This window comes from Phyllobates terribilis, unplaced genomic scaffold (assembly GCF_046119375.1).
Source record: "Phyllobates terribilis strain yellow unplaced genomic scaffold, ASM4611937v1 Scaffold_5__5_contigs__length_657084704, whole genome shotgun sequence".
NCBI lineage: Eukaryota > Metazoa > Chordata > Amphibia > Anura > Dendrobatidae > Phyllobates > Phyllobates terribilis.
The window spans coordinates 109605267-109632399 of NW_027362765.1; the positions used below are offsets into that span (position 1 = coordinate 109605267).

The 27133-nt window shown below is 42.1% G+C and overlaps 1 protein-coding gene across 2 annotated transcripts in view; it reads left to right on the top strand.

Annotated features, from left to right (window-relative positions):
* The window catches only part of TSHZ2 (teashirt zinc finger homeobox 2), a 185099-nt gene extending 174454 nt beyond the window's left edge, over positions 1 to 10645 (top strand). For both annotated transcript variants that reach the window (XM_073682742.1, XM_073682741.1), the window contains one exon: positions 4445 to 10645. In XM_073682742.1, the coding sequence (XP_073538843.1) occupies positions 4663 to 7497 (2835 nt within the window). In that variant the 5' untranslated portion in view covers positions 4445 to 4662 and the 3' untranslated portion in view covers positions 7498 to 10645. The remainder of the gene's footprint in view (positions 1 to 4444) is intronic.
* Positions 10646 to 27133: the final 16488 nt, after the last annotated feature.

Genomic DNA, 27133 nt, shown 5'->3' on the forward strand with positions numbered 1-27133 from the left:
TCCGTTCATCCAGACTTGATGTATCTGTCATTAACTGACATAAATGTGTCTGCCGCTTGAGCTCAGGAATGAGACGTATGTGTGTCCATATATAAAGAGATGGCGAAAGCTCAATATCTGCAAGAACGATACGAGTAGTGAGAAAGTATTATGTGTATCCTTGCCCTTATAAAGACCGCCCCCTATGTTCAGAATACAGCATCCCATTAGCTCCGTGGGGTAAGTGTAGGGGTGCAGGCCGGGATGTAGACGTAATTTACAGCTTCTCTTCCCAGTGCAATGTCTGAATAATTGAGGTAAGGTTGCTACAGATGTTGCATCGGGGGGATCTGGAGCGCCAACACCAGTCATCACATCTGAAATGGGGGATCCCTCAATGTCAGAGTGCCCTGCCTGCTTTACGTTAACCTCCCGCAGGCAGGACATTGGGCCATAATGTCTGCACGGTAGTTTATTCCACACCACAAATCAGCTGCTAATTTGAATCTCGTCCAAAACCCAGCAGATTTTAACATTTTGTTAGTTCTCCTCCTGCGAACCACAATCCAAAGCAGCCCTGCGGAGTGTCTGCTGGAGTCCATGGAGCAGTAGTGTTCATGTAAGCTGGGCCAGGGGAGGACCAAGGGTAATTTATTTAATTTTACGTATCTTCGAAACTCTTAAACTGAATGTACCGTATCCTGTGATCTTAACGTATCAAAATAAGTTTTCCATAAGATAAGGAAAATTGACTCGAGCCTTATTGGGGAGGGAGATGTGGGGGGGGGTGGATCTTTGTTTTTTAACATTGTAAAGGCCCCGTCACACTTAGCGACGCTGCAAAGATCCCGACAACGATACGACCTGTCAGGGATCGTTGCTGCGTCGCTATGTGGTCACTGGTGAGTTGTCAAACAGGCAGGCTCACCAACGATCAGGGGAGCAGCGACATCGTGGAAAGAATCTTTCCACGATGTCCTGCTCCTGGTTACCTGCCTGCTGAAGCAGGAGCAGGCTGGTAACCATGATAAACATCGGGTTACTAGGGGCACACGTGCGCCTAGTAACCCGTTGTTTATCATGGTTACCACTCTGCTACGGTGAGCGGGAGGTTACCGCTCACTTTGATGCAGAAATTCTGTAGATGTGTCACCCATTTCTCCCTTATGCAGCACAAATTGCGGATTGACAACTTTCAGCGACCGAAAATCCTTTGCAGATTTTTCTTCGCAGAGTATGACTGTGAAGTCTTGTCCACAATACTGGTACTGTAATTTAGGCAAGAGCGATTTCACCGCACACTCTTGATTCAGGTGATGCAAGGTTTTTATTCGTGAAGGTAGACATATAAAATTGTTGTGAAAATTGCAACAAAGGTACACAACGTTTCGACCCCTCCAGGTTCTTTATCACAATGTTGTGTGCAGTCAGCACACACAGGCTAGGGAGCGCCCCAGACAGTGCAGCACCCACTTTATATCCTTTGAATCTTGCGACACGACCAAGTGCACGCCAATCCTCTAGTACGTACTGCATTATAGTCATCCACTAATGGTGACAAGTAGATAATCGGCAAACGAATGTTGGTAGCCCATGTATGCATGTTGGCAATCACCTGAGACTTGTTCGTCGAGTGATCGGATCATTTAGGTCGGCAAATAATGTTAGCGGCAGCAGATCGCCCTTTGTAAAGGCAATTATCCGCCAATAACGAGATACTGTATGGAGACAGAAACATTGTAAATATTCCGGTAAATGAGAGCAGAACGGCTTCCATATAGTCGACTGGCTCTCGTATAATGAACTTAAATCAGCCTTTGTACTTAGGATTCATGTTGCCCAAACCGCACGCATGCCGCCAGGTATACTTCTCTCTGAATCGCCAGAGCATTTGAGATACTTTGGTCTCTGCCTATAGTCCCTGGAAGGATGTTCAGAGTAATCCAGCAATGCCCCAGGCTTCTCCCCGCACCGCTCTAATTGATTGACAGGTCTATCCTATAGGTCTCTCCCTATGTATATCCCTGTCAATCACTTGGAGTCATGATGGGAAAAGTCTACAGGGCCGGACCCCACTAGCCTCATCTCCAGCCATGGTCCCCAGCCGGATCTTAAAACTATATTTTCTCTGAAACTTCGGAGTGTTTCAGGGAAAATATACCTGGCTACAACTGTCCACATTCTATCTAATTCATGTTTCCCGCAGTTTGGCCAGCATGAATCAGCTGACAGGCTCCCTGTATAAGATTATTAACCTACAAGCTAAACATTTTTTATGTTTTGTTGTTTATATATTTTTTATTATTAAATGATAGCCTATAACAAATAAAAGACATTATAAAAACTACCTCCTAAATAAACAGGTAGCCTCAGTAAAAAAAAGCCCTGATCAGAAAAACATTCAATCCATAGTGGAAACAGGTTGAGAATTCACATAATATTGTTAACCAATCAGTAGTATAACATATACCTGTTGACTTAATGAGGCAGGCATATGTGTCACCCCAGGCCTGGATGCCACAAATAATAAAGGCTGTGTCTGAGAGCAGGAGGGAGGTTCCCTGGTTAGGGACAATTAGCATACAGCACCTCCTGTCCCAGGCCAGTAGGGGGAGCTTGCTGCCCCTATAAAAGCTGGAACTGGGGGCAGGGTTAGAGAGAACTGGACGACCTAGCTCAGGAGTGAGACTAGTCCCAGAGAAGGAGGGACAGTTCAGCTGTAGCTGAGGAGGTCGTGAGGCAGTAGAGGAACTGCTAGCCAGGGACGTACGGCGCCGAGAGCCTGTCCTGGCAGAGAGGGAGAATAATCTACCGGACATTGGGGTCCTAGGCTGTAAAGACTCTAAGTCCAGCAGCAGAGAACCAATCCGCGAGGGATTTCATGTCCTTTGGCCTAAAAAGCCCGGAGGCTCCGCCACAACAGAAGGGACCAGCAAAGCCAAGAGAGGCCAGAGGTAAAAGGAGCCCAAGTTGCAAGCCATACGGGTGAGAGTACACGGCACGCTCAGGGACGTGGGCTCTTTTTCCACTAAAGGGGGAAATAGTCAGAAAGAGCTTAGAGAGCACGGTAGGCCTACACCCTCACCCTGACAAGAGGGGCTTCCCGAGTGTTCTCAGATATCCAGGCCCCCTTCTAGCCGGTACTGTTGTTGGGTCATTACCATCTGTTATAATAGAGACCCTGAACTGTTTAAGCGGACTCTGCATTCTGACCGTCACGGACGGAACTATCACCCCCAACATCCACCTACACTACCCTGGGGCTACACTCCTCCCGTGGGGAGTTATTCTACCTCTGTGCTGCACACCAACACCAGCCCCAGTGGCCTGCCCTGCAGCGGCGGTTATCCCTGACCGCAATCCACGGGTGGCATAGTCGGACATTTAAAACACTGATAAATAGACTGCCACAATTTGGTCTGACCACCCTGAGCCACGGGATCGGGTTGCCACTACTACCCCCAGCATCGTACAGAAGCCCGGTTCCGGGTACCCCACGGCCCAGGGGGCGAGTCACATACAGGGGACAACTAGGCATACACCCTGACATGCGTTTCGCTTCTTTGTCAGGAGGTTCCATTTATGTGTCCTGCAATGAACTCTTCATTAAAATTCCCTTGCACGCAGTTCACTGGTCCACTGTAAGCTTTTTGTTTAGTGGTGCTTTCATGTCGTTCTGACACCTCGGCACCTTTCATGTCGTTCTGACCTTCGTGGCCAATCGCTGAACACAGCTGTAACACAGTGACGTGATGACCACAGCGGTGTATTAGCAATAAATTAAAAGCTCCCAGTCATTGCATTACCTATCAGACCAGCAGGAGGCGGACAGGTTGGGGATCTCTCCCCTCCTTCTCAGCTCTCAATCTGGTAAATTTCTCCTCTCCCTAGCAGCTGATTTTAAATGTACAAAACCCTTGTGTGCATTTCCATTAGCTGCCCTACAGCATTGCAATCTACAATTTCCCCAAGGCTGTTGTGAAATATTGATGAAATTGCTGCTTTTGTGGCGTTCTGTGATACACTAAACATTTGTCTGATGTAAGCTAAGCTGGAATGAATATACGGCAGGACTTCAAAGGCCGCAAGACACGTTCTCCTCCACCGCCAGCCCACAATGTTCAAAAGCAACCAGAGAAAAGAGAGCTGCTCGCTCTGGTATCCACCTGCCCCCTCTGGAATAAATAATTTTGCCTAATTATTAGTTGTTCTGTTCTCTTAACGTAGATTATGACATAAAACCTTCCCAGTGACCGATGCGGACAATTTTGGTTTAATAATATTCAATCTGTCCTTTTTGTACTTTGAGCAGTCTTTTTGTAAGAGGTAATGATAGTTTAATTGCTTTAGAGATATAAATGTGGAGTAAAATTTAGATGAGATGTGAAGAAATGTGATGCAGCATTGATTTAGCGGTAAGGAAAGTCTGGATTGACATTGACTTTGTTTGTTGTTGTATCTACAGGTTATTTCCAAGATGGAGAAGAGGATTTGAAAGATGACAGTGTCAAGGACGATGAGGAAGAGGATGACGATAGCAACTCCACTGCTCCGCCCCAGGACAGTGCCTACTCTCCCACAGATGAGGAACAAGAGGTAGTTGGGGACCTTAAGCGGAGCCTCAGTTTCCAAAATTCCCCTGGAAGTCTCATATGCAATCAAGATGGGGAAAGTGAGTCCTTGATGAGTGATGCTAGTGATCAGCTGACAGATGTTAAAAGCGTATCTTCTAAAGATGCTCAGGACCAAAAAACAGACACGCTTCCCCGGCTACAGCCAGAGGGGCACGACTGTATGGATAAAATGAAGATGGCCTATGCCAACATCTTGTCTGATTCTTACTGGACAAATTTAGGACTAAGTCTTAAGGTGCCTCCTGCTGAGCGGAAGCCTTGCGAAAATCGCAATGGAGCCAGTAAAGGCGAATTTGATTGGCATCAGGATGCTCTCTCAAAAAGTTTACAGCAAAACTTACCCTCAAAATCAATTTCTAAACCAAACCTCTTCAGTTCTGTTCAGTTGTACCGTCAAAACACCAAAATGTATGGCACCGTCTTCACGGGAGCCAGCAGGTTCCGTTGCAGGCAGTGCAGTGCCGCCTACGACACCTTGGTGGAGCTTACTGTGCATATGAATGACACTGGCCATTATCAAGATGATAATCACAAGAAAGACAAGCACAGACCTGCAAATTATTCCAAACCCCGAAAGAGGGCATTTCATGATATGGACAAGGAGGATGCCCAGAAAGTTTTGAAATGCATGTTTTGTGGAGACTCTTTTGATTCTCTCCAAGATCTAAGTGTCCACATGATAAAAACAAAGCATTACCAAAAAGTGCCTTTGAAGGAACCTATCCCCAGCATCTCATCCAAAATGGTCTCCTCAGCAAAAAAACGTGTATTTGAAGTGACTCGACCATGCTCACCAGATTCAACCACCGGTTCCTTTGTGGATCATTGTTCCACACACAAGAACTCACAGCTGTCCTCTAACAATCGATATGGCTACCAGAATGGTGCTAGCTATACTTGGCAGTTTGAAGCTTGTAAATCTCAAATTTTAAAGTGCATGGAATGCGGCAGTTCACACGACACCTTGCAGCAACTCACGACACACATGATGGTCACTGGACATTTCTTGAAAGTTACCAATTCAGCCTCAAAGAAAGGTAAGCAGCTGGTCTTAGACCCTCTTGCTGTAGAAAAGATGCAGTCACTCTCTGACTCACCCTCTAGTGACAGCCAGTCAAAGCCATCAGCAAGTTCTCCATCAGGAGGATTAACCTCTGAAATCCTGACCAGTAAAGAATGTAAAATGGATATGTCAGAAGACAGTAACAAGGATGAAAAACTGGACGCCAGTGATGAACATGAAGATGTTCTGGAAAAGCCCTTAGATCCAACACTTAAATACCAGTATCTAAGAGAAGAAGACTTGGAAGATGGTTCAAAGGAAGGTGGAGATATCTTAAAATCTCTAGAAAACACTGTAACCTCGGCTATTAACAAAGCCCAAAATGGAACACCAAGCTGGAGTGCCTACCCCAGCATCCATGCGGCATATCAACTTTCAGATGTCATGAAACCCTCAGCTTCCCTCGGTTCTCAAGTAATGCAGATGAGACCAACCTTCTCAAATAAATTTAGACCAATTGCTCCTAAGTGCAAATCTGCAGCACTCTCCTCAAACAGCCCTTCAGAACCTCAGTCAGCACAAGTGAAGGAGGAGTCTGATGACACGGAGTCTGAAAGAGAATCCTCAAAAGAGACCATTAAATCAGAGAGAACACAACCAGATAAAAGTGAGGAGTCACCAAAAGAGGAAGTCTTGACAGCGTCGCCAGGAAAAGAACAGTGCTCCCCGAAACATGAAGAGAAAACTAAGCAAAGCTGTGAAAAAGAGAAACCTAAATTCCTGGAACACACTGAGTCACCAATAGGACGAGAAGAATGTTCTTCACTACGAAGTTCAGCAAATCATTCTCCTGATATTCCTTGTGTAAATCCTCTCAGCGCTCTACAGTCTGTGCTAAATAATCACTTGGGAAAAGCTTCGGAGTCAATAAGACCTGCATCCAATTCAAGTTCCACAAGCTTAATTTCCATGTTTCAGAAGTCTCCAGTCAGTCGTGTAGAAAAACCAGCAGTATGTTTGACATCACCAAAACCTACCAGCCATTATTTATTCGAAACCAGTGATCAACCAATAGATTTGACCAAATCTAGAAATAAAAAAGTGGAGTCCTCCAAAGCTCAGTCATGCATGTCTCCTCCTCAGAAACATGCTCTGTCTGACATAGCTGATATGGTCAAGATTCTGCCTAAAGCTACCACTCCAAAGCATGTTGCTTCTTCTAGAATAGCCTCCATGAAACTAGAGATGGATTCCCGGCGCTTTGAAGAAGTCTCAACAGAGGTTTCATCTTTACATAAAAGGAAAGGAAGACAATCCAACTGGAATCCTCAGCATCTCCTAATCTTACAAGCTCAATTTGCGTCAAGTCTCTTTCAGACATCCGAGGGTAAATATTTGTTATCGGACCTTGGGCCTCAAGAACGTATGCAGATTTCTAAGTTCACTGGACTTTCTATGACTACCATCAGCCACTGGCTGGCCAATGTAAAATATCAGCTTCGAAAGACCGGTGGGACAAAATTCTTGAAAAACATGGACAAGGGACACCCCGTGTTTTATTGTAGTGACTGTGCATCTCAGTATCGAACCCCTTTGAGCTATATAGCCCACCTCGAGACTCATCTTGGGTTTCAAATGAAAGATATGAACAGGATGGCCGTGGAAAAGCAAACCAAGGTAGAGAAGGAAATCTCAAGGGTAGCTGTACAGAGGTCACCCCAGCCGGTGGCTACCGAAGAAGACACAGACTCTAAGTTTAAGTGTAAATTGTGTTGTAGGACATTTGCCAGCAAGCATGCGGTTAAGCTGCACCTAAGCAAAACACACAGCAAGTCTCCAGAACATCATTCACAATTTGTGGCTGAAGTGGACGAGGAATAATTTGTAAAAAAAAATAAAAAATTCCAGACTGTACAGTTTATGGCCCCCACAGAACAGCTCGTTTTATGGAAGTAGTGAACCTATCGAGATGTAAGGATCTGTTGATGTATATACTGGTCTGCTATGTACCATTGTTGGGTGGGTCATCTCCTATCACATTTCCTAGGAAGCTGCTGCTATATCGCTCTCTGTGGGAGGGACTGCATCACTCCTAATTGAGTTGCAACCTGACGCATTGTCCATACATTGCAAGAAACCAAAATGTTACATTCCGGCAGATTATAATCTGGGTAACTAGTAGTAAATTTAAGGGGAAGTATCACTAATGGTCCTAGACCTCCTGATACCACAAGGACGCTCATCACTAGGTTATTTAGTCTCCAATTTTTGTTCAAATATGAAACGTTGATCATTGTCACTTTAAAGGCGTCTCTGGGTTTATGTTGGAACATAGGGAATGTATATTTATCATCAAAAGTTGAATTCTACTTGTGTTTAAATGAGGTTCTTGAAGTTTGTGTCCCAACTTTGCTAATGTCTGGGGTCTCGATCACAGGGGCGCTGTTTGTTTCTCTACATTCAAAAAGAAAAAAATGAACCTTTTTTTTTTCTTTCCTCTGCTCACCTTCCCGAGTGTGAATATCTTGTAGACAGTTCATAAGGCGTTACAATTTTTGCATGGTGCAAAGTAATATATGATTATATAGTGAATGCTACACATCCAAAAGGCAAAGAGTGTAGGAATTTTCAGCACTCATCTTCTATATAAAAAATTCTATGGTCTTTTATTATCTAATTATAAAATTGCAAACATCCCAAATTAAAAAAATATATATAGCCATATTATCCCACACATTTTAAACCTATGATTTTGTGAGGTTCTTAGTCATGGCATTAAAAAAAAGAAAAAAATAATTTAAAATCACAATTTAAAAGTAAACATCAGCTATTTAAGATAAAATTAAGAAGGCAAGCAGTCGAGTGTTGCCAGTATTAGTGGCAGTGTATAAGCAGCTTGAGTTGTCATATTTCAAAGTACTAGTACTACAGTATCATTGCTGCAAATGGTAACTGGATGAGTGTATTATGTGGCTGCACTGATCACCTCTGATCCATTAGGATTATGGACACTATGAAATTATGCTACAATATCAACATTTTAAAGCTGGAGAAAATAATTCACACACGAAGAGAAAATAAGTAGAAAGTTACAAAAAAGTTTTGCACAACTTCTTTTTTTTAAAATTTTTATAGCTTGATATTTTTACTCTATTATGTTAAAATCCAGTTTGATAAAAATGTCAAACTTTTTTATATAGAAGATGAGTGCTGGAACATCGTTCCTTTCTTTCCATAGAGTTGCTGACTCGGATCTGGCGTGTACACCAAAATAAATAAATAAATGCAACGGAGCATGTAGAGTATTACTGAAATCCCTGTCCGCAGCCATTCTTCCTAAATCCCCACCTCTGATCACTATTTTTCCATATAAAACCAATCTACGAAATGAGATCAACCTGTAAATACATTACATATCTCGTACTGATCCTCAGTGACAGCCAGCATTTACTGCAGAGCATCGCTCACTATATTATGCAGCTTCTAATCTGTCAGAATTTGAAGCTTGTATCTGTCTAGAAGATACTTCCAGCAGTATTGTGAGTGCAGCTCTGGAGTTTGTGATAAAACAGCCCCATTAGCTCTGTGGAAGCAGTAGCATTAGCATCACTGATTAGCTTTAAAGACCTGACACCAAGGCTGATCCAAATCCATCTTCTTGGAAGGTTCGGTGCACTCACTAAACAGCATCTTGGGCACTGAAAATCGTCACACCCATCATTTTATGGGTAATCACTTCTGCTTCTTCAAGAGTAAGAATACTTCCCGGGGCCATTTACTGGGTGGCAGTAGGCGGCACGGCAGATCATAGCAACTTACCATCTATGAAGGGTGCTTCAGAGCAAGGACACGTCGGGACACCAACTCTCTGCACTGTTGTTGCCCCTGTCATGTATTCTAACCAGAAAAGTGTCACATGGGTGGATGCACTATGCACTTTACATTGTATGCCTTCCTATGGCAACAGGGACCCTGCTGACTGCAGTGTAAGGGCCCCAAATGTTACCCGCTCCCGTCACGTTATCCACCTGTGTGACAGACAGAAGCATTGCAATAAAATCACTTTTTTACTGTTTCATCACCTAATACATTTTCAACTGCATGTAATGTACTGCAGACCAGATTTCCCAGGTGCGGTGCAGTCGGGTGGCATAAACTCAGCCATGGATCAGCCTAACTATTTGTACCCAATAGTAACCTCTAATTTGCCTCGTAGTCATTGTGGACGGTGGGATCAGGCTGGACAACTTACATCAATTAATGCAATATTGGACTATTCCATAGGAAGACATTGAGTTACATGACCCATCTTTCAACATTCATCCTTATTAAGTATGAATCACCCAGCGATAAGTTGCACAGTTGAAATAATAATTGTACAACAGATAACCACACAAAGCAAGAAGGAATAAAAAAAAAAAGACAGATTCGTCTCATACAGCAGAACTGGAGATGCCATTTTCTTCCACAAGGGGGAGTCTCAATGTCTCAGCTTCCTCCCCGCTTGCGTCTTACAGGAGAAAGCTTAATTTACTGGTTAAATTTGTTATAGGAAATATTTTTCCTAGATCATCTTTTGATTTCAAAGTTCCAAAAATTCAACTGAGTTCTCCCCACCCGCCATTTAACGCTTCATTTCATATTCTCTTAGGTTATGTTCATTGCTCAGTTAAGGACTGCAATGGGTTAAAACCAATGCTCTTACTGTACATATATATAAATATATTGTCATTTTGCAAAGGGGAGAAGCACAAACGAGCCAGAAGTGGGTGGTTATTTGCCTCGTTTATGAAGCATCCGCTTGGAGCGGTTCTGGTTTTGTACAGGACTGTCACTTGCTACAGATCTATCACTGATTTGCATAATGTAACTTATATAAAATGTTCTATGATACGTTGTTTAAGGCAAACACTTAATCTTAAGTTTGTAATATATAAAGCTGTAACGATTCATATTTAAGCAGGTTATAAATGATTAAAAAAAAATGAATATCACTGTTCAGCTAATTAAACCGTTATTTTTTAATGATTGACGACTTTGATGTCCGATTATTTCTGGATGTATGCCTTAGCACTGAACCTTCAGACATGGAGCAACACATAGGACAGTACACAGATCAGAGCCTAAGGCCATGGACCCACTATCAGTATTCGGTCAGTATTTTTTCTCAGGAGTGGGTGATAAATGCAGAATTGGTGACTTGTTTCTATTCTACCTTTTCTCTGATTGTTCCTCACCTGGTTTTGGCTCCCACTCCTGAGAAAAAATACTGACCAAATACTGATAGTGGGGCTGTGGCCTTTGGTCAGTATTCGGTCAGTATTTTTTCTCAGGAGTGGGAGCCAAAACCAGGAGTGGGCGATAAATGCAGAATTGGTGACTTGTTTCTATTATACCTTTTCTCTGATTGTTCCTCACCTGGTTTTGGCTCCCACTCCTGAGGAAAGATACTGATCAAATACAGATAGTGGGGCCGTGGCCTAAAGGTCCAAGTTCTGATCCCTTATATGCCTGAAGTGAATGCATTGACAGTGGAGTAGTATATATTGGACAGATTGGGACCGATTCATCAAAGTGTTTACAACAGATTTTTGGCATAAAACACTTAGCAAAAATTTTGTGCAACGCGAAGTTACGCAAAAACTTTTGCTGCCGAATTAATCATTCATTCAACATTATTCCATTACTTACATCTCTTCCTACTCCTACATCTGCCCCATTGTATTCAAAAAGGAAAGTAAAAAACTTTAGCAGAAAATATCTTGACTTGAAATCCATGGCCCGCAATGATTCAGAAAGGTCCCATAAAGGCTTATGTGCAGATTATGGCAGCATTGTAGCTGTAATATGCATGAGGGATTAATTTAGGATCCATTCCAACTAGAAGCTGCAGCATAACTACCTAGACAGGCGAACACTACTGTCTGACGTATATCATTAACAGAGGGAGACAGGTGGACACTACTGTCTGTCCGTACGTCATTTACAGAGGGAGACAGGTGGGCCCTGCTGTCTGTCCGTACGTCATTTACAGAGGGAGACAGGTGGGCCCTGCTGTCCGTCCCTACGTCATTTACAGAGGGAGACAGGCGGGCACTACTGTCTGGTGTACATTATTAACAGAGGGAGACAGGTGGACACTACTGTCTGTCTGTACGTCATTTACAGAGGGAGACAGGTGGGCCCTGCTGTCCGTCCCTACGTCATTTACAGAGGGAGACAGGCGGGCACTACTGTCTGGTGTACATTATTAACAGAGGGAGACAGGTGGACACTACTGTCTGTCCGTACGTCATTTACAGAGGGAGACAGGTGGGCCCTGCTGTCCGTCCCTACGTCATTTACAGAGGGAGACAGGCGGGCACTACTGTCTGTTCCTACGTCATTTACAGAGGGAGACAGGCGGGCACTACTGTCTGTCCCTACGTCATTTATAGAGGGAGACAGTCGGGCACTACTGTCTGTCCCTACGTCATTTACAGAGGGTGACAGGCGGGCACTACTGTCTGTCCCTATGTCATTTACAGAGGGAGATAGGCGGGCACTACTGTCTGTCCCTATGTCATTTACAGAGGGAGACAGGCGGGCACTACTGTCTGTCCCTACATCATTTACAGAGGGAGAAAGGCGGGCACTACTGTCTGTCCCTACGTCATTTACAGAGGGAGACAGGTGGGCACTACTGTCTGTCCCTACGTCATTTACAGAGGGAGAAAGGCGGGCACTACTGTCTGTCCCTACGTCATTTACAGAGGGAGACAGGTGGGCACTACTGTCTGTCCCTACATCATTTACAGAGGGAGAAAGGCGGGCACTACTGTCTGTCCCTACGTCATTTACAGAGGGAGACAGGTGGGCACTACTGTCTGTCCCTACATCATTTACAGAGGGAGAAAGGCGGGCACTACTGTCTGTCCCTACGTCATTTACAGAGGGAGACAGGTGGACACTACTGTCTGTCCCTACGTCATTTACAGAGGGAGACAGACGGGCACTACTGTCTGTCCCTACGTCATTTACAGAGGGAGAAAGGCGGGCACTACTGTCTTGTCCGTACATCATTTATAGAGGGAGACAGTCGGGCACTACTGTCTTCTCCATACGTCATTTACAGAGGGAGACCGATGGGCACTACTGTCTTGTCCGTACGTCATATGCCATGAGCAATCCATCTACCTAACATTAATTAGAGGGAGGCAGGTGGGCAGTCATAACTGTGTCTCTACATCATTTACAAAAAAAATCTGAGGCAGTACTACCTGTACTAGCATGATTTACAATGAGAAACTGGGTGACAGTATTGCCCTTATATCATGTTCAGAGAGCAGTACTATCTGCATCATTTACAGGCAGTGGCAGGGAGGATTCGGAGGACTCCATGGTGGAACTTCTGGATGTTTACTTTGCCTTCTCAGCCACAATGGTACCAATTTGCACCGCAATGTTTATATTGGGTTACTGTTGGCGTACCTGTGTAGTATATCTACATTCCTCATACCACGAGGCTTTGGGTGGTTAATCAAGACTTCTACCCCAATCAGGTAATACTTGCTGCAAGTACCAACTGTGGTAGACATTCTCCTGCTCAGTCACAGCTCCTCCATATCATGGGCATCAATATAAGCCTGAATTGCTCTGCGTGCACAGGTGATTTTATATATATATATATATATATATATAGCCTTTGCTGGTGATCTCTTCTAAATGATAGGGCAGTGTTGCAGTGGTACTAAAATCCGTAAAAGGGGGTTGTCCACCCCTGAGTAAACTTTTGCTTCAGGAGCAAAGCGGCAGAGATTTTTGTCAGCACATGGCTGCTTACTTGCAATTGCTTGATGATCGCTGGAACCTGCAAGAGAAGCCGAATCCTAACTGTGTTTGCATTACACATAATAATAATAATCTTTATTTTTATATAGTGCTAACATATTCCACAGCACTTTACATACATTATTGTTGCTGTCCCCATCAGGGCTCACAATCTAGATTCCCTATCAGTATGTCTTTGGAGTGTGGGAGGAAACTGGAGGAAACCCACACAAACATGGGGAGAACATACAAACTCCTTGCAGATGTTGTCCTTGGTGGGATTTGAACCCAGGACCCCAGTGCTGCAAGGCTGCAGTGCTAACCACTGTGCCACTGTGCCGCCCTTACACATAGTTAATATTCGGCAAACTACACAGTTTGCCAAAAATGTACTCTGGTGGACAACCCCTTTTATCTTTCCCACTCATTTGCTACAAAGGCTTAGGACACGTGAACACGTTGAGTATTTGGTGAGTTTTTCACCTCCGTAAAAGTATAGTAGAAACATGTCACGACTTCTGCGTTTTTTACCCACTCCTAGCCTTGGCTTACAAATACTGAGGTAAAAAACTCACCAAATACTCAACGTGTGATTGTGGGCTTGCAGGGGACATTAATCAATCCTACGCTGAATGAGTTTACATAGGCTCCTTCCATTTTAAAATCAGACAGGTCACATAACAAACTAGCCAACGGGACTACACTATATTTTGCATTAAGCCTTGTAGTTATAAGCTCTGTCTGGGCAGTGATGCCTCTTTTTTTTGCAAATTTGCACAAGTCCCAACTATTTTGAGGACTGATTTGCTTGACAATCATAACTTATGTTATATGGAAGGCACAAGTTGTCCTGATCTCAATGTTACAAACGGAGGCCCCTCTTAAATATTTCTCAACCTATGGCTTTCCTGTGCACAATCCTGTCTCCTCCCGTAGGATGAGATGCCAATATGAAGACTTTCCGTCTGTCCGCTCTAGATTTGCAAACCTTCCCCACTCTAAACCTCTGTATACCTAATAAATACGGATACAATTTTTTTTTTTTTCATTTAATTTTTTACTCAACAATATGTGACATTTCACGGTAAATGGAAGAGGAGAGCATGAGCGGATGAAGGAAACGACTCTGATGCAGTGACACGGCCGTGCCCCTCCATTGTTGGAAAAGAGCGGATAATCATCATTGTTCATCAGAAGGCTCCTAATGCAGTTAAGGCATTCAGCTATAATTTCTGCGCGCATTTATAATTACTGTCAGGCGGCACACCTCGCTGAGCAGATTAAAGCTATAAATTATTGAGCTCCAGTTTAAGATGAGGAATTTGATTTGTCTGGCAGCCGCTATTTGTTAGGAATCCTGACACTTCACATAAAAATGACTCAACTTGATAAAGAACAAAAGCTATTTTAGCAATGCAGCAATTTTCAATCAGTCGCCACGCCACGGCTGCCACAGGGGCCCGCACGATATGCTACATGATCTAGCGAGAGCCGGGCCACGGTGTGGAAGGATAAGGACACAGGCTCTGATTGTGGGTGGAGCAGGAGGAGTAAAAGATCCACATGTGCAAAACCTGCTTCCCTTTGTTTTCGAGAGCAGAGCGTACAGCATCCAATGTTATCCATCCAAGAAATGGAAATAAGAAGGGAGGAAAAAGCCAGAGAGATGATAACAGGTCTTGTAATCACTGACTCGGGAGTACAGTTACCCAATCAATGAGCAGCTTTTATACAAACGCCATATTACCTTCAATAATAATAATTTTATTTCTATAGCGCCAACATATTACGCAGCACTTAATAATTCAGAAGGGACATGTACAAACAATATTGACAGTACAGAGTAACATGTCATTCACACAAGCGGAGTGAGGGTCCTGCTCGCAAGGATCCAAAAGGTAAAAAGTGTATTTGGTGTATGATCCAGCCATCTTTCTAATAAAATAAAGCTGCATGAACAGGTCATCAGCCAGTATTTATTTTACTCGCTTATAGCTCCATTAATTCCACAGCTCTATACAGACAATATCACCACTGTCTCCATTGGGTCTCACAATCTAGATTCCATATCAGTATATCTTTGGAGTGTGGGAGGAAACCGGAGAACCCGGAGGAAACCCACGCAAACACGGGGAGAACATACAAACTCCTTGCCGATGTCCTTGGTGGTATTTGACCCCAGTGCTGCAAGGCTACAGTGCTAACCACTGAGCCACCGTACTGTTTATCTGTGTGTATCCAGATACAAAGTACTATTGAGTGCATGGAGGGTGTTTGAACAGATAATAGGACCACATTCTGCAGAAAATTTAGGATGAACAGAAATCAGGTTAGTAAGGTAATGTGATACAGGTGCTTCTCACTAAATTAGAATATCATCAAAAAGTTAATTCATTTCAGTTCTTCAATACAAAAGTGAAACTCATATATTATATAGAATCATTACAAACCGTGATCTATTTCAAGTGTTTATTTCTGTTAATGTTGACGATTATGGCTTACAGCCAATGAAAACACAAAAGTCATTATCTCAGTATATTAGAATAATTAACAAAAAACACCTGCAAAGGCTTCCTAAACATTTAAAAAGGTCCCTTACTCTGTTTCAGTAGGCTTCACAATCATGGGGAAGACTGCCGACTTGACAGATGTCCAGAAGGCAGTCATTGACACACTCCACAAGGAGGGCAAACAACAAAAGGTCATTGCTAAAGAAGCTGGCTGTTCACAGAGTGCTGTATCCAAGCATATTAATGGAAAGTTAAGTGGAAGGAAAAAGTGTGGTAGAAAAAGGTGCACAAGCAACCGGGATAACCGCAGCCTTGAAAAGATTGTTAAGAAAAGGCCATTCAAACTTTTGGGGGAGATTCACAAGGAGAGGACTGCTGCTGGAGTCATTGCTTCAAGAGCCACCATACACAGACGTATCCAGGACATGGGCTACAAGTGTCGCATTCCTTGTGTCAAGCCACTCATGACCAATAGACAACGCCAGAAGCGTCTTACATGGGCCAAGGATAAAAAGACCTGGACTGTTGCTCAGTGGTCCAAGGTGTTGTTTTCAGATGAAAGTAAATTTTGCATTTCATTTGGAAATCAAGGTCCCAGAGTCTGGAGGAAGCGTGGAGAGGCCACAATCCAAGCTGCTTGAGGTCTAGTGTGAAGTTTCCACAATCATTGATGGTTTTGGTAGCCATGTCACCTGCTGGTGTAGGTCCACTGTGTTTTATCAAGACCAAAGTCAGCGCATCCGTCTACCAGGAAATTTTAGAGCACTTCATGCTTCCCTCTGCCAACAAGCTTTATGGAGATGGAAATTTCATTCTCCAGCAGGACTTGGCACCTGTCCACACTGCCAAAAGTACCAATACCTGGTTTAAAAACAACAGTATCACTGTGCTTGATTGGCCAGCAAACTCACCTGACCTTAACCCCATAGAGATTCTATGGGGTATTGTCAAGAGGAAGATGAGAGGCCCCAGACCCAACAATGCAGACAAGCTGAAGGCTGCTATCAAAGTAACCTGGGCTTCCATAACACCTCAGCAGTGCCACAGGCTGATCGCCTCCATGGCACGCCGCATTGATGCAGTAATTGATGCAAAAGGAGCCCCGACCAAGTATTGAGGGCATTTACTGAACATACATTTCAGTAGGCCAACATTTTGGATTTTAAAATCATTTTTCAAGCTGTTGTTATAAAGTATTCTAATTTACTGAGATAATGACTTTTGTGTTTTCATTGGCTGTAAGCCATAATCATCAACATTAACAGAAATAAACACTTGAAATAGATCACTCTGTTTGTAATGACTCTATATAATTTTTGAGTTTCACTTTTTGTATAGAAAAACTGAAATAAATTAACTTTTTGATGATATTCTAATTTTGTGAGAAGCACCTGTAGGTCTATAAAGAGATGTGCTTTTAGGGCATGCTTAAAAAGTGTGGATACTTGGAATTAACAGAATTGTTAGGGTGTAGTGCATTCCAGAGAACAGGTGCAGCATGAGAAAAGACGTGGAGATTGAAATGGAAGTTTTGGATTATGAAGGATGTTAGTCTTTCATCATTAGCAGAACGGATAACAGGGTGCAGAACTGTGGAAAGATTTGTGGGCGAGAGTGATAAGTTTATGTTGCATTCTGTAATAGATGGGCAAACAGTGCAATGACTGGTACAGGGTGAAGGCATCAGTGTAGCAGCTGGATCGAAATTTGAACTGAAATCTTAAACTATTGCTGACCCGGAATTTGACCTTTTTCCCATCATCTTTAGGGTGAAGGAAATGGCAGCAATAACTATGTACGTATTTTTATTTCTCTCATAGAAATAATAATAATAAAAACAATTTTGCAAATATTGTCTATTAAGAATGTCTCCAAATGTATTTATTTTTTACACAGTTTATATGCAGAGTGATATGTCCTCATGAGGACAGACTTTAGAGGTTGGGTACATTCATCCGGTTCCTGTATCAATCACGTGTAGTGCCAGCTGCTTCAGGTTTAATGCCCTCAATAATCCCAGAATCTTTGAGTCAAATTTTACAGCCTTCAGAAATTCACTTAGTAATGTCAGGTTAGGGCTATAAAGCTGAACAGCGAGATTTGCAGAACATCACCCCTACATCCTTATAGCCTGCATTTATAATTCTTTATAAGAAAGTCGCCAACGCTGTGCTATTAAAGTGTACAAGTTGGAGAAACTATGCTGTAAAGATGCATTCATTGCTCCTCTCCGTCAAGTAGCCAATGCCGTTGATAACACATTAGTCCAGAAGATATGTGGCAGAGGCGCGTAAAAAAAAATCAGACATCTAAATATTCACCTGGTTTTCTCTCCATCTCCAGATCTCACTGTTGTAGTCATCAAAATGTTTTTTTTATAATGTTCCAATATGAAAAACTACTAACTGGCGTTACTTGGCAGGAGATTGGAGCCATCATGTCAACCCCTCTTTCAAGAGAACCTGTATTTGCAAATATGCATATCAGGATCTATAAGTCCCATAAAAAAAAATAGGAATTGCGTCCTTTTTTTAAAAAACATTTTTTATTGCTACAAGAAACTCCCAAAATTTGTCAAAGAGCCAACATTGAGTATGTCACGTGAGGTTTTTATCACGCAACTAATAATTCACACAGTAATGGCAAAGTCTTTCCAGTCTTGGTCTCTAAAAAAACAAAACCCAAAATAGAAACATAATAAGCAAATACCCTGCAGTAAATAAATAAACAGCAATAGTGCATGAAAATAATATAGGATACTTAGTTGACATAATTTTGATAAAGAAAAATGCAAAAGCCATTCCACCACTTCACGGTGACCCTAATCATGAAGGTCCTAACGTCTATTATTAAAACCTTGCCATTTGTCAAGTGACATGCATGTGGATAAGGGCTAAGAAGGACTGAACATGGCTAGTAGACACGTAACCATGCCAAACCATGGAGTTTTGTTTGTTTAGTTGCCAGTGTGAACATGTACTTACATGCTGCATGCACACCAACTTATATCCCAATTAATTACTTTTCTCAGTTTGTTTGCACCCTGTGCAAATAAAGGTTTGGACTGACTTTTCTTTGAGCTGGACATTATATTCATGTTGTTCCCCATGGCAGTATGTCTACTAGCTGGGTTCAGTCCTTCTCAGCCCTTATACACATGCATGTCACTTGACAAACGGTAAGGTATTAATATAAGAGGTTAGGACCGTCCCGATTAGGGTTACCGTGAAGTGGTGGGGTGGCTTTTGCATTTTATTTATCAAAATTATGTTAACTAGGTACCCTGTATTATTTTCATGCACTATTGCTGTTTATTTATTTATTGCAGGGTATTTGCATATTATGTTTCTATCGTGGGTTTTGTCTGTTTAGTGGCCAGTGTGAATATGCACTTACATGCTGCATGCACACCAACTTATATCCCAGTTCATTTCCTTAGTTTTTTTTTCAGTCCTGGGCTCTGTAAGGGTAGGTTCACGCAATAAAAAATCATTCACAGATTCATCCAAAAAACTCAGGCAATATTTTTCACACTTGTCATCCGTTTTTTTTACAGCAGCAGCTATTCATTATTTACACAATTATTTCTAATTTCCGAAATTACAGAATTACAATGTATCCTTAAAAATTGGATGGGCAGCACGGTGGCTCAGTGGTTAGCACTGCAGCCTTGGAGCGCTGGGGTCCTGGGTTGAAATCCCACCAAGGACAACATCTGCAAGGAGTTTGTATGTTCTCCCCGTGTTCTCCGGTTTCCTCCCACATTCCAAAGACATACTGATAGGGAATGTAGATTGTGAGCCCCAATGGGGACAGAGCCCATAATGTCTGTAAAGCGCTGTGGAATTAATGGCGCTATATAAGTGAGTAAAATAAATAAATGTTATACTATGGCTTCGTACAGCATTTGATTTTTTTTTAACGCTCCCATATACTTGAATGGGAGAGTCTCATCCGATTATGGAAGAAACTAGTGTATGATGTGACTTTTTTTCACACGCAGATTCAGCCAGAGAAAAAAAATTGCTCATCTGCACTACCCCACTGAATAACAGTGGTCCGGACTCTGTCCGTTTTTTTCAGGGACGTGTGAATGAGCCTTTACCATGTATCCTTGTAACTAACAAATCTAACCGCAGCTGTGTGAGTAGAAAATATTTACAGACTGTATATAAAAAAGAATGTTTCCATTCACTGACACTACGCAGAGCTCTTGAAAGGGATGAGGAATTTAAGCAAAGGTTACTTAAAGTTTTCATTCTACAACAGATAAGCAGCTGCCAGATGTTGTAAAACACAAAAAAATGACATGAAGGAATGGCAGAGTCTTGGCCAGGTGATCCAAAGACGGATGAAGAACCCCGGAGGTAACCCATGGATGACTCAAAGCCAGAGCCAGCATTTTTACACAATTTTTCCGCCTTGTCTGGTAGATGTGATTTAGCACCTCCTGATCCGGCTCACATGAAGCAGCCTGACATCCTTATGAACCCCACTATGAAGACAGCCTGGTGTCAGGGCCAGGTCACCAGAGGGGGTCACAATGAGGAATCGTCAAGGAAAAAATCCTTGTATGGGGGTGGTAACCTAACCTTAGATAGTGAAATCTTTAGAAGAGACTGAACGGATAAAGTCACCCCAACTGATAAGTCTGAGGACCTCTGTGTGAACCCAAGTATTCCAGCAAACAGCTCAGCAATGAGGGTAACACAATCCATCTTCCCAGTTTACATTGTGGTGGTGGTGGGGGCGGCTCCGTATGTAAGCCTCATGGATAAATTCTGATGTGAATCACTAACCACAGTGGACATTCAGGAGAAATGTGGCGGAATATATACACTGCATGGTGATTTCATATAAAAAATAAATAAAAACATATGTATACACATGTGTATATACAGTGCCTTGAAAAAGTATTCATACCCTGCAAACTTTTCCACATTTTTTCACATTACATCTACAAACGTAAATGGATTTTTTGAGGATTTTATGTGATATAGAGTCATGGCCGAAAGTGTTCACACCCTTGAAATTGTTCAAGACAATCAAGTATTTGTTCCAGAAAAGTATTGCAGTTACACACTATTTATAATTTTACTTCCTTTGTGTGTATTAGAACAACACAAAAAAAGAGAAAAAAAAAAGTAAATTGGACATAATTTCACACAAAACCCCCAAAATGGGCCAGACAAAATTGTTGGCACCCCCAACTTAATATTTGGCTGCACACCCTTTGGAATAAATAACTGGAATCAATCGCTTTCTATAACCATGAGCAAGCTTCTTACACTTCTCAACTGGAATTTTTGCAAACTGCTCCATGTCTCTCATATCTGAAGGGTGCCTTCTCCCAACAGCAATTTTAAGATCTCTCCACAGGTGTTCAATGGGATTTAAACTCATTGCTGGTTACTTCAGAACTCTCCAGTGTTTTTTCCATCTATTTCTGGGTGCTTCTTGAAGTATGTCTAAGGTCATTGTCCTGCTGGAAGACCCATGACCTAGGAAGCAAACCCAGCTGTCTGACACTGAGCACTACATTGCGACCCAAAATCCTTTGGTAATTTTCAGATTTCAAGATGCTTTGCACACAGTCATGACACTCAGTACCATAAGCAGCAAAATAACCCCAAAAACATCTTTGAACCTCCACCATATTTGACTTTAGGTGCTGTGTTCTTTTCATTGTAGGCCTCATTCTGTTTTTGGTAAACTGTAGACTGATGTGCTTTATCAAAAAGCTCTATCTTGGTCTCATCTGTCCACAAGACTCTTTCCCCGAAGGATTTTGGCTTACTGAAGTACATTTTGCAAAACTGCAGTCTAGTTTTTTTTTTTATGTCCCTGTGTCAGCAATGGGATCCTCCTGGATCCCCTGCCATAGCATTTCATTTCATCTAAATATTGACGGATAGTTCACGCTGACACTGATGCCCTGAGTCTGCAGGATAACTTGAATTTCTTTGGAACTTGATTGGGGTTGCTTATCCACCATTCGGATTATCCTGCGTTGCAACCTTTCATCAATTTTTCTCTGCGATCCACATCCAAGGAGAGTAGCTACAGTGCCATCGGTTGTAAATTTCTTGATTATGTTGCATACTGTGGACAAAAGAACATCAAGATCTCCGGAGATAAACTTGAGAATGTTGATATTTTTCAACAATTTTGCTTCTCAAGTCCTCAGACAGTTGTCTTCTCTCTATTCTGCATGGTTAGTATGGTACGTACAGACACACAATGCAAAGACTGAGCCAACTTCTTCCCTTTTTATCTGGTTTCAGGTGTGATTTCCATGTTGCCCACACCTGTTTCTTGCCACAGGTGAGTTTGAATGAGCATCACATGCTTGAAACAAAGTAGTTTACCCACAATTTTGGAAGAGTACTTACAATTTTGTCTAGCCCATTTTGGGTGTTTTGTGTAAAATTATGTCCAATTTGCCTTTCTTCTCATTTGTTTGTGTTGTTCCAATACACACAAAGGAAATAAACATGTATATAACAAAACATGTGTAATTGCAATAATTTTCTGGGAGAAATACTTCATTTTCTGGAACAATGTCAAGGGTACCAACACTTTTGGCCATGACTGTACCAATACAAAGCAGCATTATTTGTGAAGTCTAAGGCTATGTTCACACGTGGCGTTTTTGCATAATTTTTATGCAAATTTTCAGCTGCATTTCATGGAATCAGCAAAGTCTATGAGGTTTCTGAAATCTCATACGCACAACTTGGTTTATTTCCTTGACTGTTTTGTCAAAGAGCTGCGTTTATTCAAAATGAAGCATGTCACTTCTTTCAGCATTTTTTCAGCGTTTTTCACACATTGAAAGCAATAGGTAGTGCAAAAACATTGCAAAGGCGCTGCAAAAAACGCAGGTATCCGGTTTTGCTGCTTTTTTGGTGCCAAAACCTGATGAAGTTGAATCAGATTTTTTTTGTGCACTAAACTTTATCAGCATGCACAAGAGACAAATGTACCCTGACAAAAATGCAGCAAAAAAACTAAGCAAAAAACGCAGCAAAAACTAAGCAAAACCTGCTTTTTGTAAGCAGCTTAAATGCAGCTTAAAATCTGCATAAAAAAATACTGCAAAAACCCAACGTGTGAACATAGCCTTAAGGAAATGATTTTCTAATTTATTTTACAAATATAGATCTGAAAATTGTGACTTGCATTTGTATTCAGCCCCCTGTGGTCTGATACGCCTAAATAACATCATGAGTGACCAAATGCCTCAAGAAGTCATAATTAGTAAATTGAATCCACCTGCGTGTACTTTATTCTCAGTATAACTACAGCTGTTCTGTGAAGGACTCAGAGGTTTGTTTGAGAACATTACGGATCCAACAGCATCATGAAAACCAAGAAATATACCAGACAGGTCAGGGATAAAGTTGTAGAGAAGAGTAAAGCAGGGTTAGGTTATACAAAAAAAATAGCCCAAACTCTGAACATCTCAATCCATCACCCAAAAATGGAAGGAGTATGGCACAACTGCAAACCCACTAAAACATTGTCGTCCACCTAAACTGACATCCCAAGCAAAGAGAGCACTAATTAGAGTAGTAGCCAAGAGGCCCATGGTCACTCTGGTGGAGCTGCAGACATCCACAGCTCAGGTGGGAGAATTTGTTCACAGGACAACTATTAGGGCTCACTCACATGAGCGTATACATCGGACAAGTGCTATCCGATGTTTTATGGGGCAGTGCTGATCAGCGTTTTTTTTCATGCCAATTCGGCTTCATAAAAAAATCATAACATGCTGCGAGTTGCTGCACAAATCAGATTGCACTCACCCATTCAAATCTATGGGTGCATGTAAAACATCAGACTGCACTCAGATGAGATCTCCACTGACTCACAGAATGGAAAAGATGGAGAAATTTTGTTCTCCATCTTCTCCTAACCTGTGCTACAATTTTGTCATCTAAGAGGAACGAATCACACTAAGCTGACACTCAGCTCAAACTCTGATCAGAGTTTGATCCGAGTGTCAGATACAGTTGAAACCAGAGTTTTACATATACTATATAAAAAGACACATCTGCATGTTTTTCTCAATATCTGACATGAAATCAGAATAAACCTTTCCCATTTTAGGTCAATTAAGATTATTATAATTTTTAATATTTGCCAAATGCCAGAATAATGAGAGAGAAAGAGAATGTTTTAAGGCATTTTTATTACTAACTGCAAAGTCAAAAGTTTACATACACTAAGATTACTATGCCTTTAAACAATTCTGGACTGCCCATATGATGATGTCATGTGTTTGGAAGCTTCTAATAGGTTTTTTGGCAACATCTGAGTTAGAGACACATCTGTGGATGTATTTAAATGAACACTGCTTTTTTGTGTAGCATCATGGGAAAGTCTAAAGAAATCAGCCAAGATATCAGGAAGAGAATTGTGGACTTGCACAAGTCTGGTCATCCTTGGGTACAATTTCAAGATACCTGAAGGTGTCTCATTCATCTGTACAAACAATTATACGCAAGTACAAACAAGATGGGAATATCCAGCCATCATAACGTTCAGGAAGGAGACGCGTTTTGTGTCCCAGAGATGAACATGCTTTGGTCCGACATGTGCATATCAACCCAAGGACAAAAGCAAAAGACCTTGTGAAGATGATGGTGGATGCTGGTAAGATTGTGTCAATAACCACAGTGAAACAAATACTATACCAACATGGGCTGAAAGGCCACTCTGCCAGGAAGAAACCATTACTACAAAAACACCATCCCAACTGTGAAACACGGGGGGTGGCAGCATCATGTTGTGGGGTTGTTTTGCTGCAGGAGGGACTGGTGCACTTCACAAAATAGATGGCATCATGAGAAAAGAAGATTATGTGGCAATACTGAAGCAACATCTCAAGACATCAGCCAGGAAGTTAAAGCCTGGGCGGAAATGGGACTTCCAAATGGATAATGACCCAAAGCATACTGCCAAAATGGTAACAAAGTGGCTTAAGAATAACAAAGTCAATGTTTTGGAGTGGCCATTACAAAGCCCTGATCTCAATCCTATTGAAAATTTATGGGCAAAGCTGAAAAGGCAGGTGCGAGCAAGGTGACCTACAAAACTGGATCAGTTACACCAGTTTTGTCAGGAGGAATAGGCCCAAATTCCGACCAACTATTGTAGGAAGCTTGTGGAAGGATATCCCAAACGTTTGACCCAAGTCATTTAGTTTAAGTGCAATGGTACCAAATGCTAATGAAATGTATGTAAACTTTTGACTTTGCAGTAAGTAATAAAAATGCCTTAAAACATTCTCTCTCTGTCATTATTCTGGCATTTGGCAAATATTAAAAATTATGGTAATCCTAATTGACCTAAAACGGGAAAGGTTTATTCTGATTTCATGTCAGATATTGAGAAAAACATTCATAAGTGTCTTTTTATGTAGTGTATGGAAACTTCTAGTTTCAACTGTATATAATCGATCCTATTCTATCGCATGAGAGAATCTACGCTTGTGTGACCCCGGTCGTAGTTGCATACTCCACAAATTTGACCCTTATGGAAAAGTGGCAAGAAGAAAGTCATTTTCTAAAGCAAGCCAGAAGACTAGTGATGGGCGAGCATTAAAATGCTCAGGTGCTCAATGCTCGGGTCGAGCTAATTGGGATGCTTGGGTACTCGACCCGAGCAATGAGACCAATGTAAGTTTATGGGAAACTCGAGCATTTTTCAGGCGGCTCCCCCCGGCAGTCTGCAGAGGGCCTAAAAATTGCCCAAATCGATGTGAACAGTGCTCAAATGACATGGGAACAGCACGGGGAAGACCCCTGGAAACATTTCTGACTCCCAGGTCACTGCTGTCAACAACGTTGTCAGAGGTATTATGCCACTTTTACGGACTCACAATAAAACATACAAAAACAAAAACAAAATTGATTTTCCTGTGAAATATGTTAAGGAACATCCTTTCCAGGGTAATGACTTGTATATAAGGCAAAATAAATAACCAAAAACAAAAATACTCCTCCACACCTTGGACTATGTTCACACGTAGAGTTTTTGATGCGGTTTTGCATTGCTTTCAACCATGACAAATGCATTCACTGGGAAATGTCATTTTAACATTTTACAACCTTATCTGGCCATGTGGTGTGTGAGACATGATCAGACACATCCTGTTTCATTTATGAAGGAGGGACTCTGAAAGTCACAAAGCCTATTTTTATAGGACCATCAGGCAGCCTTTACTATTCTTAAAGGGCCAGCAGTTGGCCCTCACTATTTTTAGGGAGCCATCAGCCGGCTATGCTTTGTTGTTCCCATTACTAAAGAGTTGGTCTCTTATACTATTATTGCGTATGCAGTGAGTGGCAGGTCTGCCCAAAATTTGGACGCACCCCAATACCCCTTTGGAAATTTGGACGCACCCCAATACCCCTTTGAAGAGACTTAGAGGAGGGCCTCCTGAAAACAATGTTCCCATTATTAGGAAATGGGCTTCCCATACTGTTTGCCTATGTAGTGAATGCAAGGGCTGCCAAACATTTGGACCTAATCCAATGCCCCTTGGAAGAGACGTAAAGGAGGGCCTCCTGAAAAAAAATGTTCCCATTATTAAGAAGTGGGTCTCCCATTGTGTTTGCCTATGCAGTGAATGCAAGGGTTGCCAAAAATTTGGAGGCACTCCAATGCCGCTTGGAAGAGACGCGGAGGTCAGAGGGCCTCCTGAAAACAATGTTCCCATTATTAGGTAGTGGGTCTCCCATTGTGTTTGCCTATGCAGTGAATGCAAGGGTTGCCAAAAATTGGGAGGCACTCCAATGCACCTAGGAAAAGACGTGGAGGAGGGCCTCATAAAAAAATGTTCCTATAAGAAAGGAGCGGGTCTCCTATACTTGTAATGCCCATGCACTAAGTGTATGGGCTGACAAACATTTACCCCAGGGGGGTATACATGAACATAATGTATAAAAAAATTTTTTTACGGGCATCATAAACACCCTATAAAAAAATGATGTGGGTGTTGCATCACGGACCACGATCACCCTGGTGATATGGTGGTGGAGGATGAGGATGAGGAGGACAAGAGCAAATAGCCAAAATCAGGAAGCGTATACCCATGTGTGGGTGTGAAGAGGTGCATGGGAATACCCCTCCCAAAAAAAGACACTGGATTTGAGTTTATGTTACGCTGCTATCATTCGGTAGTGTTGAGA